General features: G+C 38.5%; 1 protein-coding gene across 1 annotated transcript in view; it reads left to right on the top strand.

Moving 5' to 3' along the window:
• The first annotated feature begins 897 nt into the window (after positions 1 to 897).
• The window catches only part of LOC126239574 (trichohyalin-like), a 155,688-nt gene continuing 142,157 nt past the window's right edge, over positions 898 to 14,428 (top strand). The window contains exon 1 of the mRNA XM_049947871.1: positions 898 to 1,207. Coding sequence (XP_049803828.1) covers positions 939 to 1,207 — 269 coding nt within the window. The 5' untranslated portion in view covers positions 898 to 938. The remainder of the gene's footprint in view (positions 1,208 to 14,428) is intronic.

Below are 14,428 nucleotides of genomic sequence, written 5' to 3'. Positions count from 1 at the left end.
AAACTGGGAGCTCACACGTGCACCTGCAGTATGCCACTAGTTGTGGCAAAACTTCTGTTGCGTGTGTGAACCTGGCTTTAACCATCAAATTTATCTGATCTGAATGCATCTGGAACACTACAGGTCTGTGCCGTCAGTTAATGAGAAATGTGTAAACATGTAATGTCAGTTACCTCTGAAACCTGAAAGAATCCATTATAGCATGTCTGGTCAATCGAAAATTGTAATATCCACTTAGAGTGAGTGTGCATTGTAAAAACAGGAGTAAAAGCGAGCAATGTAAGTCAATTAATTTGTTATTTTTTTCATCAACTGCAGTTTTTTCATCACATTGTTCCTAATTATTTCTTCTTTAACGACGTTCCATATCGGTTTTACTTGACTTTATAGTTATTAACTTTCATGAACTGTGTATGTTTTATTTTTTTTACACACAATATATAGGCGGTATATAATAATTTTTAAATTAATTTCATTGGCTTTTTGCAGCAAGCAAGGCAGAATGGCTGGTAGGTGCATAATTTAGATTCCAGTTTTGCTTGCAGTTTGTACTCTGAATTGGTTGCATCAATCCCTCTCTGTAATCCACCTGGAAACCAGAGAGCTTTTCATCATCTGCAGCAGTATTCGAAATTTTAGGATAGTAATGAATTCGTAACTGTGGAATGAGCAGCCTGCATTGACTATATGGTGCTGCGGACAGATCTGGCGCCGATAGTAAATGCCTATATCATTCCGGATTATTTGAAATATGTACCTTTCTCATTTACTGGCAATTGTTCCAATGATGCGGAAGATACACCCAACGTCAATGTTGAAAACATATGTGTCTTTCAAGGATAATGTTTGCACATACTTGCTATGAAAACAAAGGATGTTGGTGGGGGTTAGGGAAGGGGCGTTACCGGCGTAAATAGGATGAAGTTATTGTGGGGACTATGGAAACTCCCAATGAGTCTGAAAGTTCATTTATTCCGTCGCATTGTGGTGGATATGATAACGATTTTGATCTCTACAGTGAACCATGTGATGATTTAAAGGATTTTGATTATAATTCATCTGAAGATGAATCAGAGCATTCAGACGCAACGTACACAAAAGAACATGTTACGAAGTCAACTCTAAACGCGAATGACCTATGTGATAGGTCGTATAACAGACCAAAGAGTAGTCTTAGTTTACGTTATGACAGTGACATATTTGAAAAGTACGTATAGGAGTCGAATTACAGATTCGAATCGCATTGAGTTAGTTTGCATAATCAGCTTGTAAATGTTTCAGCGAACTTTTCATGTTCATTGTGTGTTACTATTCAGAGTTATTGGTGGTGGAGTTGCTGAAATTCAGTTCTGTACACCGTATTTTATGGGTTGCTTCAAACCGTCCAGAAACGGGGACAAGTTGTACAGGAAATAGAGAGAAAACTTATTTAAATTTCAGCGTAACCAAAAAATCATAGGATACTACGTGACCATTTTTTATTTATTTATCCAGTACGTGGACAAAATGCATTGTATGGATGTTGTCGAAAGAATACATAATTTAAATATGCACAGAAGCAAAACACACACTCTTTGTAAATATTAGATTACATATATGTTTGGTTTATGGTCCTGCTCTATTTCACATTGAGTCTTCTCAATAACAGTGTGATATTTCCGTAGTTTATTATTTATTTGTTGCTTATTTAGCGAGACCACATTAGGGCCTTACGTGCCGGATTATTAATAATAGTAACACTAATTATGTTGATAAAATAATGAAAGCCTTAAGAATGCTATTGATTAGTTATTACAAAACAGACTCAATAATAGTGACACTAATAAAATAATGGGGGAAAGATTCTGGTTGGTGTAGCACTTTTGAAAGCTTGTTTGCTAATGAAACAGGAGAAGAGTGAAATGAAAGTTACAATGACTGTTAGGAAAGTAGAGAACTCTGTAGACAGTTCTCCAGCAGGACGACTTCTTCATGACAGATGATTGTTTGAGATGAAAATTCATTGAAATGATTTACTTATTTAATTAACAGATCTTTACAACTTTTGTGAAGGCATGAAATTCATTCTAGTCTTTGATCTCTTATGGAAGTGTGTTGTATATCATGATTCCATTATGTAGGATATCACTTTGAGTTTAAACTTTGTCTTTATTGAGGTGTAAATGGTAACTGGATCAGGTCTCATGTCCATGTATTTACTTAATAGTTGGATAATGGCAAATGTTTTTAAACAAGTCAGTGATGTGAGCTGCCCTGTTGCCTTTTTGTTTTACTTCAAGTAGCCCTTTTTTGTAACTTGAAGCTAGGTTGATGTGCTGCACATTTGTTCCCCACAAAATAGTGTGTTGTTGGTGGTGACGAGCATCTGCTTTAAAGTGCCTCATCACATTCATCTGTCTCGTGTAAATCATTTCATACTAGTTTCTGCATAAGTACTGTAGCCTATGTCCTTTTGAACCTGTCTGCTGTATTCAAGCCTTGATGTCATCATCAAATCTCCCACCATTTACCAGATTAGCTATTCCTTGTCACGTCGGGATATGTCCTAACAAGTTATTATTTTAGTCAACTTGAAACGTATCTCTCTTTTCCTCACAATCTGATTTGATGTCTTTCAGAAATTTACTTGATCTATCCATTCTAATCATCAACATTTTTCTATAGCACCGTATTTCAGAAACAGTTCACCAACCTTAATAAGTTTCACCCTGTGATTCCTCTGACACTTCCACAATTGCTGAGATATTTTCGTTATTGAGACATGCACTTTCATTTCATTGTGTTTAATGAATGCGGAAGATTGAAACTGTATGCTGTGGAGCTTTTTGTTTGTCACTTCACTGACTACATTTAGGGTTTCTTAAGAAATATAAATTTTCCTCAGTGCTTTGTACGTAATCCATAAATTTTTAAAAATATGCATTGTAAAAGATGTCACTGACATAAATGTTGTAGTTGGCACATTGCTATATGGTTTTGTCTATATTTCCTATTTGCCAAAGGATTTCTGTTTGGACACATGTCTATTTTTCATCAGTGTTTGGCTGTAGGGTTATAGTACCCCTCCTCCCAACAAAATCTCATTTGTGAGACAGACTGATCTGTAGCATAGCCTGAGTTGTAATGGTTGGAAGATGGTAATTTGTGAATCAATGTTGTTAACAAACTAACAGTGTAGCCAGCTGCCCACACCACTTAAACAACCTTTATGTTATAACAACTAAAAATGAAATGTAAACTCAGAAAACCTATATTAGATAACACACGAGTCTTTGAGTATGTTGATGCCTACATTTTGGTTTATAAACTACAAAATATTCCAGTTTCAGGGTTTCCTGGTAGTATATCCTTCAGTGCTTTTACAGAAAGTTTTCTTTCCTGTTAGTAAATTGGTAAACAATATTCGTGACTCCCACGTTATGAAGATGCATTTTAAACTGTTGTGTAGTGGAGTTCCATGCTCCATGCCACTTACTTTCAATTCAGCTTCTTTATTTTGTGTTCGGGCACGAGTCTACTATGGCTGTCTAGCAGTGTTACAGTTTTTCTCTCTTCGCATAGATTTTCATGTCTTTGGTTTTTGCTGTGCTTTGTATAAGTATCTCAGTCATTGTTTCAAGCTTTTCTTTATACCTTTCCAGTGATACAATATTGTACTGTACCGTATATATGAAAGAGGAAGCCGCCTTGTAGAATTTTGCACGGAGCATAACTTAATCATAGCTAACACTTGGTTCAAGAATCATGAAAGGAGGCTGTATACATGGAAGAAGCCTGGAGACATTGACAGGTTTCAGATAGATTATATAATGGTAAGACAGAGATTTAGGAACCAGGTTTTAAATTGTAAGGCATTTCCTGGGGCAGATGTGGATTCTGACCACAATCTATTGGTTATGAACTGCAGATTGAAACTGAAGAAACTGCAAAAACGTGGGAATTTAAGGAGATGGGACCTAGATAAACTGAAAGAACCAGAGGTTGTAGAGAGTTTCAGGGAGAGCATAAGGAAACAATTGACAGGAATGGGGGAAAGAAATACAGTAGAAGAAGAATGGGTAGCTCTGAGGGATGAAGTGGTGAAGGCAGCAGACGATCAAGTAGGTAAAAAGACGAGGGCTAATAGAAATCCTTGGGTAACAGAAGAAATATTGAATTTAATTGATGAAAGGAGAAAATATAAAAATGCAGCAAATGAAGCAGGCAAAAAGGAATACAAACGTCTCAAAAATGAAATCGACAGGAAGTGCAAAATGGCTAAGCAGGGATGGCTAGAGGACAAATGTAAGGATGTAGAGGCTTGTCTCACTAGGGGTAAGATAGATACTGCCTACAGGAAAATTAAAGAGACCTTTGGAGGGAAGAGAACCACATGTATGAATATCAAGAGCTCAGATGGAAACCCAGTTCTAAGCAAAGAAGAGAAGGCAGAAAGGTGGAAGGAGTATATAGAGGGTTTATACAAGGGCGATGTACTTGAGGACAATATTATGGAAATGGAAGAGGATGTAGATGAAGACGAAATGGGAGATAAGATACTGCGTGAAGAGTTTGACAGAGCACTGAAAGACCTGAGTCGAAACAAGGCCCCGGGAGTAGACAACATTCCACTAGAACTACTGATGGCCTCGGGAGAGCCAGTCATGACAAAACTCTACCATCTGGTGAGCACGATGTATGAGACAGGCGAAATACCCTCAGACTTCAAGAAGAATATAATAATTCCAATCCCAAAGAAAGCAGGTGTTGACAGATGTGAAAATTACCGAACTATCAGTTTAATAAGTCACAGCTGCAAAATACTAACGCGAATTCTTTACAGACGAATGGAAAAACTGGTAGAAGCCGACCTCGGAGAAGATCAGTTTGGATTCCGTAGAAATGTTGGAACACGTGAGGCAATACTGACCTTACGACTTATCTTGGAAGAAAGATTAAGAAAAGGCAAACCTACGTTTCTGGCATTTGTAGACTTAGAGAAAGCTTTTGACAATGTTGACTGGAATACTCTCTTTCAAATTCTGAAGGTGGCAGGGGTAAAATACAGGGAGCGAAAGGCTATTTACAATTTGTACAGAAACCAGATGGCAGTTATAAGAGTCGAGGGGCATGAAAGGGAAGCAGTGGTTGGGAAAGGAGTGAGACAGGGTTGTAGCCTCTCCCCGATGTTATTCAATCTGTATATTGAGCAAGCAGTAAAGGAAACAAAAGAAAAATTCGGAGTAGGTATTAAAATTCATGGAGAAGAAGTAAAAACTTTGAGGTTCGCCGATGACATTGTAATTCTGTCAGAGACAGCAAAGGACTTGGAAGAGCAGTTGAACGGAATGGACAGTGTCTTGAAAGGAGGATATAAGATGAACATCAACAAAAGCAAAACGAGGATAATGGAATGTAGTCAAATTAAGTCGGGGGATGCTGAGGGAATTAGATTAGGAAATGAGACACTTAAAGTAGTAAAGGAGTTTTGCTATTTAGGGAGTAAAATAACCGATGAGGGTCGAAGTAGAGAGGATATAAAATGTAGACTGGCAATGGCAAGGAAAGCGTTTCTGAAGAAGAGAAATTTGTTAACATCGAGTATAGATTTAGGTGTCAGGAAGTCGTTTCTGAAAGTATTTGTATGGAGTGTAGCCATGTATGGAAGTGAGACATGGACGATAACTAGTTTGGACAAGAAGAGAATAGAAGCTTTCGAAATGTGGTGCTACAGAAGAATGCTGAAGATAAGGTGGGTAGATCACGTAACTAATGAGGAGGTATTGAATAGGATTGGGGAGAAGAGAAGTTTGTGGCACAACTTGACTAGAAGAAGGGATCGGTTGGTAGGACATGTTTTGAGGCATCAAGGGATCACAAATTTAGCACTGGAGGGCAGCGTGGAGGGTAAAAATCGTAGAGGGAGACCAAGAGATCAATACACTAAGCAGATTCAGAAGGATGTAGGTTGCAGTAGGTACTGGGAGATGAAGAAGCTTGCACAGGATAGAGTAGCATGGAGAGCTGCATCAAACCAGTCTCAGGACTGAAGACCACAACAACAACAACCGTATATAAAACATGCTTTTCAGTACTGGTGCTATATTTACCTAGTGTAGTCATGTGGATTATGGAAAACATTTCCCTACTGCAGATTAATTTATCAGCTCATGCACTTCTATTCACCATCAGCAAATCCACTTCTGTAACAATGGACACAAAATTATGCATTTAGGACTCATTTTACTCAATTGAAGCATAAGAAATAAACATTATTTAAGAAGCCTTTAATCACCACACTACTTCTCTTGTACTGCAATATCATGGTATTTTTTTCTACAAGTTTGTGTATTTAAAAATTTGTTTTACCAACAACATATTTTAATTATGATTAAGTTCAAGAATGGAAGTTCATGTAGCAGTGAAGCAGTTGAAAAGTCATTGCACAATGAATAGAGGTAAATTTCAGTAGATGATTTAAAATGTATGGTAAGTGCTGTATTTTGTCACACACTTCCTCATGTGAGCTGCTAAACACAAACAATGCACCCGGTTTTGCTTTCCAATCTTTGGTTGCATTTATCAGTAATTTTATTGTCAGCATACCATGTGCAGGCAGCACCACTGTCTTAATGCATCATACAAAAATTTGGAAACACCGCGAGAAATGAATGCTTGAATGCAAATGCAAATGTTAGCCAAGCCTCCAAGTTGCTTGTTGTATTTGACCATGTATGGCACCTGTGCAATGTCCTCAAAATGTTGCAAAGATCAGTCATGGTCAGTAAAGTTGTGGTGTTTCAAGAGACACCATATCGAAGATCTATACCACATACAGGAAAAACAGGAAAAAAATCATCCACTAAGTCACAAAGTGGATGAAAGCGTGTACTGAGTGATCGCGACACACAGTCACTGAACAGGACTGTGATGAAACATAAAGGGATGACAGCTGCGAAAGTCATTGCAGAACCAAACAGCACCCTCACAAACCCTTTCAGCACCAAAACAACTTGAAGGGAGCTCCAGAAGTTGGGAATTGCAGAGAAAGCTGGAATACCAATATCACTCATTGTTGTTGTGTCTGTAACAGGAAAAATATGGTGCTGAAGCCATAAAACCTGAGCAAAACATGCGGGAGGGGAGGGGGTGGGGGATGGTGATTTGGGAAGCCATATTGTGGTATTCCACGAAGCCCCATAGTTACTCTGCAAGATTCTGATAGCATGTATCATCCAGGACTGGTTTTGTGAGCACTAGGATGAATTGTCACGTTACCCCTAGCCACCAGTCACCAGACCTCAGTATTATCGAGCCTTTGTGGTCCACTTTGGATAGAAGGGTGTGCGATTGCTATCCAGCTCTTTAATTATTACCTGAACTTGCCGTGTTTTGCGAGAAGAGTAGTGTAATATTCCCCGAAATATTTCATCCATTCTGAGATGACTGGTAGATGTTTTGAATGCCAGCAGTTTTTGTACACCATATTAGGCATGGTAATGTGCTGTGTTTTTGGTGTGTCCATATTTTTGTCCACCCTCCTTGTACGTCTAACAAAGTAGCTACTCCAAGTACTGTTACACTATTAGTGAATTGTTCTCTAGTTATCAAGGTATTTGCTTGGTTGCAGCACTGCATTTACACAATACATGGCACAGTCATTTGCATGTTGTACACTGTGAAACTTCTGAGCAACTAACTATGATTAAATTTGCTTGCATGCCTTTTTGACCTATTCTATTATAAATGGATTCATTAATCATTCATTGGTCATCCTAAAAGTATATGAAGTGGAACAGCTTTTGAACTGCAGAAGTCATGATTTGAAAATGATTTCCCACTCTTTCAAATAAGAATAATTCAAGAAAGAAATCAAGTAACTGACATCATTATAAAACAGTCAATTTTACTCAAAATAATTTTACCAACTTTTTCAAAGATTCACTTTCCCGATGCACTTCATCTGGTTGTATGAGACATATGTTCAAGGAGGAATTTATCAATTTCTGGAAGAAATCCTGTAATGTCTGGATTATCTATTAACTATTTGTACAGAAAGAACTACAACAAAATGTTCTTGTTTTCATTTAACTCTGCTGTAATGGTTCATTTACGAAAGAATAGATTTTTGTGTGGGTGTTATCATCAAATTAGTTTTACAGGTATCACTTTGGTGTCATAAAGTATGCAATAATGCTTTTTCATTTGAAAGGATCTAATTCTATACATTTTGGGTGTAAAGAAGGAATATAAGTAAACAGAACCCTGAAAATCAGTATATATATCCATAAAACAGTGACCAGTGTTTATTTGCATGTAACACTTTACCAGTAACGTTACAATCGATAAACTACAATCAAATCTAGGAACAAGCCAAAGCTGAGAACATTAAAGTTCTGAAGAGAGAGAGAGAGTAGAGTAACCAGTACGAATGCTCATGTTAAATCTGGAAAACAGAACTGAAAGAATGATGTCACGTAGCATCATAGTTCATGAGCATGGTATACTTGCACTTTTGTGCTGGCTGTGGGTTTACAAAGGTGCAGGTTGAGCCCTCAATGCTCATCCACTCATCTGTAATGTAAAGCCAGCTTTAAATGTGAATCTCTGATTCACCACCATCTTACTTTTGAATGGTTCACATTTCCTTAACATCATTTCTTAGTTGCTGTTCTGATAAAGCATTCCAGTCAGTGCCATTAACACTTCTGTATGTCTCAACTTTGTTACTGACAGAAAAGAAGTCCACACTCATAAAACAATCTCCAACTTACTGATTAATTACTATCAGTTACTAAAACACCCTAATTTTACCTTGGTTAACTAATGAAAAATGTTTGACTGCACCAGCATCCCCTTGAAATAAGGTAGGGTAAAAAAAGTATAGAAAATGAGTAAAAAGATGCAATTGGAGTCGCCACTTTTATCTGATGTAATGATTCCAGTGCATACAGTTTTGTTGTGCATACTGCACTTGTTCTGACAGGTCAGGCCAGTTCACACATTTCTCAAACATCCACCTTAACATATGTATCTGTAAAATCTGGAATGTTATAACAATATGAATTATGGTAGATTACTACTCACAACATAGAGGAGGCACTGACCAGCAGACAAGTAAAGTTAGAAGCATATTATTAGCTACTGAACAAAGTCATGTGAAGAAACACACACATATTCATACAGGCACAAGTTACACAGACTGGTAACTATCATCCCCTAGTTGCAGCTGTCAAAATGATTATGTTGTTGAAGGCTTTTAGATTTGATGAGGACAGAGGTACTGATGGATCTGTCCATGAGGCTGATGTGTAATTGAGGAGGGTGCCTTGGTGGTTTGAAGAGGACCATATGAAGAGAATGGGTGGAGAAGGTGCCAAGGTTCTGGAGGAGTGTGGATAGGATACCCCCACCTGTGAACCATTTTCTAAAGATGTCATCAATAAACCTGAGCCTGGTGGACAGCTAGGAATGATTCCTCTACAGACCCATGAATATGTCGACCTAGGACAGTGCCATGCATCTAACCATATCTCTACCACAGATATGTTTGTGGATCATACCTTCAAGGAGAGGTAATTATGGGTGAGGATATAGTAGGTCGAGGTGGCCAGGCAGGAGGTTGTAGATATGGAGACAGTCATGCTATCAAGTGTTCAATGGTGTCAAGGCCATGGATGGTGTAAAGGGAGGTGATGTCGACAGTAACAAGCAGGCCATCGAGCAATAAAGGGACAGGATCTGTGAAGAGTCAGCAGAGAAAATGGTTATTGTCTTCTATATGGGAGAGCAAGTTAAAGGTAAAGTATCGCTCAGAAAGGGCAGAGATTCTCTCTGTTGGATTTATGAATTTTAGGAAGCAGAGGAGTGGTGGAGGTGTGGTACATCCTTCCCCTACCACCTAATTCAGTCCTGTCATAGGCATTTCCTACCCAATTAAACATGGGGCAACCCTGAGATAGCATACACATAAGCCTACAAACTTAGCTGTAGCACTCTGTGTGGGCATAACCACCAACACACTGGTGTTTGCATTCATGGTCACTGCCAAACTGTGGCAAAATGACAGCTGGACCACCCAGTTGCCAAGCATGCCACAAAATACTGTGTGCTTGACTTCAACAATTATTTCACAGCCTGTGCCATGGGCATTCACACCAACCCCAATTTTTTTCCCTGCAATATATCGTTGGTCCTTTTAACCCCCCTTCCCCCAGCCTCAATCTTTGGTAGTCCATCCCCTCCAGGTGCCACTATCCTGTCCCTGCACACACCCACAGCCAGCACTATTTTCGTTGAAAATCATGTATCGAGCCAGAAGGCTGAGCCTGTGTTAATATTTCTGAACTCTTGCTCAGGAGAAATGTGATTTGTACCCTCTCTTCGACCATCCTGTCACGGGTTTTCTGTGGTTTTCTAAAGCTGCTAAATGGATAGCTGGGATGATTCCATTGATACAGCCATGGCTGACTTCCTGCCCTACTGCCCTATCCTCACATAATCCTGCCCTACTCTGTATATCTTTTATGTATGTACATAGTATTTGATTTGTAAAAAAGAATGTTCCAGTGCTGTGATCTTCCGGGGGGGGGGGGGGGGGGGGGGGCGAAATTTAGACTTCTTAAAACATTATTTTAACAGATTTTTGTGAATTTTAAAAGTGTACAGAAAATTTGTACTTGTAGAAAATCATACCACATCTCTGAATCTGCAGTTCTCATTTTTTTTCGTCAAGAGGTTCCAGTACAGTACACTGGTGCATACTATCACAAATCAAGCACTCTATTTAATTTTTTTCTCTAATGTATCTGACATATTGGATAGTGTTGTGCTGAATGTTCTAAGGATGAAAAATAGTATAAATAAATAAATCTTCCTCCACCCCTACCCTGATGGTTCATCCTGCCGCACACTTCTTCTGTACTGTCCATTATCCACCCTAGCCGGGATCACTACATACCTCAGTGGTGCCACAGCACCCAGAGACAATAGTTTTTGTGGAATGCGGGTGTGCTAAGTTGCAGTCAAGTCTTCGAATGAAGCACCTGGGATACGGTTTTGAATTCATGACATCCGGGAATATGTGCCACTGTGTGATACTATCATTTATTTTTGAGACATGCATGTGGGGCATGAAGATGGCATAGTGGAATGCCAAAACTGGTAGTTAAAATAAAATAGCATCTCAATTACACAGCTGTTGGTGAATTTCATTGACAACTGATAATTGTGTGTGTGCGTGTGTGAGCGCGCGCGTGCGCAAAACATCCAACAATCTACTTTTAAATGTGCCCATCTGTTACTCAGTGCCTCCTTTAGGTGGTGAGTTGCAATCCATCCTAATTTGCAAAGGCAATCTAAAAAAAGGTTCACAGCACAAATAGCTTTATTCCAAACCTATTTCAGTTGGATAGAATAAATTGTGTTAGACACAGTTTCTGTTTGAACAGTAGATCTTAATAAATATGGACAGATTATGCAACAATGTTCAAATGAATTGATAATATTCACAAGATTGAGTAAAGAGTCTCCTTCAGTGCTGTCAGAGTTGTCACGAAAGTGAAACATTATCCAAATTAATGTAAAACACTATCAGGGCAAATTCACCGAAAACTGTAGTGTTCAAAAGTAATGTTTTTGCAATTGTAATTTTGGCCAAGCCTTGAGAATGCAAAGACCAATAAGATTCTCCAAATTTTGTATCTTTTTCCACTTTGTCATTTGAAACTGCTAGAAATCTGTTTCATTTGCCTTGTTGTACAATGAAATCTGCTAAATTTCTTCTGCTAAAAAGTAACAACTCACACGGTAGTGGAGGAGTTGAGTGGTCAATAGTCACATAATATAGACTGAAACATCTCTAAGCATAGGTACAGCAGTGTTTGCAGTCGTGTATGTGGCTATCGACCACTATATGATGAGATTTTTCCTGTATTCTTACCATTATTTATATTCCACCACCATTTCCATTACAACATTGTCAGGTCTTCAGTCATAAATATGGATAACGATTCACTAGTTCACATTGTGTCTTGAAACTGAATCATCAAACCCTTGTGTAAACAGACAAAAATCCCATTTCCTTCAATAGAATGTTTAGATAAAATATGCGTGTTTCACAAGTATTTCACCACCACATCACAGACTGTTCAGCTTCTGAAGGACTGTAAAATGGGTGGGACTGATGGTATGTACTTGTGTAGTTGTCTGTGGACTGCTACTTTAACATTCTGTAGAAGAGTTGTTAGTATAGTCTGCATTATGGAATTTATCCTCACCACCACTCTTAGGGGGTTTCTCCAGGATATCTTCCCCTTCAAATCTACAAGGATATGTCATTTTCATCACAAATATGAAATTTATTCTGACTTCATATGCACAGAAAATATATGAGAATAATTCTCTGATGTAAATCCTATCAAATAACTGGGCACAAAACAAAGTCAAAAACAAACAAGAGACCACACCAGCAAATGTATGGAAACATTTCAAGTGTGAGACCCAAACTCTGAACAGATACTGAAAACTTTGCATAGAAATTCAGCTACACATATTAACTCGCTCAGAACACACAGTTACCAGAGTGTCAGTGCTTATGAATGTGTTGGGAGTAATTGGGGTTTCACAGAGTGGGTGAAAGTAAACACTGAAAGGTAGGCTGGTACACTTAACACCTGGAAGAAGGTGTAACGTGATATGTGAACACTTCCACTGCAGCTTAAGTGTAAGGGCCAAGCAAACTTTGTAAGTGGGGCTTATATTGTAATGGACTGAGAACAGTTACCTAATTCACATATAATGAGTAAAAGTTCCTGGAACATGCCTTTATAACTGAAAACTACATTTTGCACTATCTGTTCAACATAAGCAATACTGCTACACGCAAGTCAGCCTGAGTCATGATAGAGCTAACAAAGTCTTGGTTATATTTAAAAATTATGTGTACTGCTCTTTGGTTTTTCTCACATACTGATTAATAGTTGACAAGATAATAAATGCTACTAATTGACTGCCGTATTCATTTAGCACAAACTATTTCGCACAATGTTACTGTATCTTATGTCTAAGATGTTGATAAGTAAGGCTTTGAGGGCCCTATTTTCTACCCAACTCTTTTCTTAGAGATTTTGGTGTACCTTATTTCTAGGGGGACACAGTCTGCACATTCCAATGACACAACCTACATCTATAATCTTAGACCTCAACCTTCTTGTGATATCTGTCATTAAAAATGTAAATGTCTTGTGACTAGGGCCTCCCGTCAGGTAGGCCATTCGCCGGGTGCAAGTCTTTCCATTTGATGCCACTTCAGTGACTTGCACATTGATGGTGATGAAATGATGATGATTAGGACAACACAACACCCAGTCCCTGAGTGGAGAAAATCTCCAAGCCAGCCGGGAATCGAACCCGGGCCCTTAGGATTGACATTGTCGTGCTGACCACTCAGCTACCGGGGACGGACATCTGTCATTCAAATACAGTGAAAATAACAGACTTCAACATTGCATACTGTTTCCTCCAGTATTGACATCTTCATCAGCTTTTCCATGCTGTGTATATTGACATGATAGAAAAAAAATTTCATATTTACATGGAATCCACTGAAACTTATACTTACAGGCACAGTCAGGGGCTTCATAATATGATAGTGTATGTGATCTGTGCCATACATCAGGCTGCTGAACAATCAATCAATCAGTTTTGATAGTCTGTATGTAATCTGTCCTTCACGTGAAGCAATTAGTGGCACTTTGTCTAAAATGACAGATGGACAGTGCTGTGACTTTTCAGGTGCAGGCCACCTTCTAAGGGACTTGTGAATTTGTGCAGAGTAAGTCTTATTAACAGTATTATAAAAGGGACAGATTGCTACTCTAGACATGGAGGAGGCGATGGGTTGCAGACAGGCACAATGAAAAGGCAGCCAAACATGTAAGCTTTTGGATAAAAAGTTCTGCTTCGAAAATAGAGAGAGAGGGAGCGTGCACATGCTCGTCCATTCGCACACATGCTTTTTGTCCAAAAGCTTAAATGCTTAGCAGTCTTTTCACTGTGTCTGTCTGTGACTCAGCACCACCTGTATGTGGTAAGTACAATTTATCATTTTTCATAATAGTGTTTATTCCATCTTGGACTTTCCTGAGTAAGTCTTATTAACGCATTTAAGGGTAAAATTAAACAGAAGCATTTACAGGGGATAGCTAACCCAAGGGTGTTAATCATCATGCACTATGAATGGAAAGCTGTATCCAATATGGAGGACACATAATAGTCAATAATTGAAGCTCCACAACCACCAGTCTTATTAAATCCTGTTATTTAAAAAGCTAAGCTACAGATAGAAAATAAACAATTTTGAGATTCAAATGAAATTTTCTTCCTAGAATGTTGTTGTTGATAAAAATGATGGAAACTGAAATCATTGGCCACCAAATTCAATGATTAC

The sequence above is a fragment of the Schistocerca nitens genome, chromosome 1, assembly GCF_023898315.1.
Source record: "Schistocerca nitens isolate TAMUIC-IGC-003100 chromosome 1, iqSchNite1.1, whole genome shotgun sequence".
Lineage (NCBI taxonomy): Eukaryota > Metazoa > Arthropoda > Insecta > Orthoptera > Acrididae > Schistocerca > Schistocerca nitens.
This window is presented reverse-complemented; position numbering and strand designations above follow the sequence as displayed.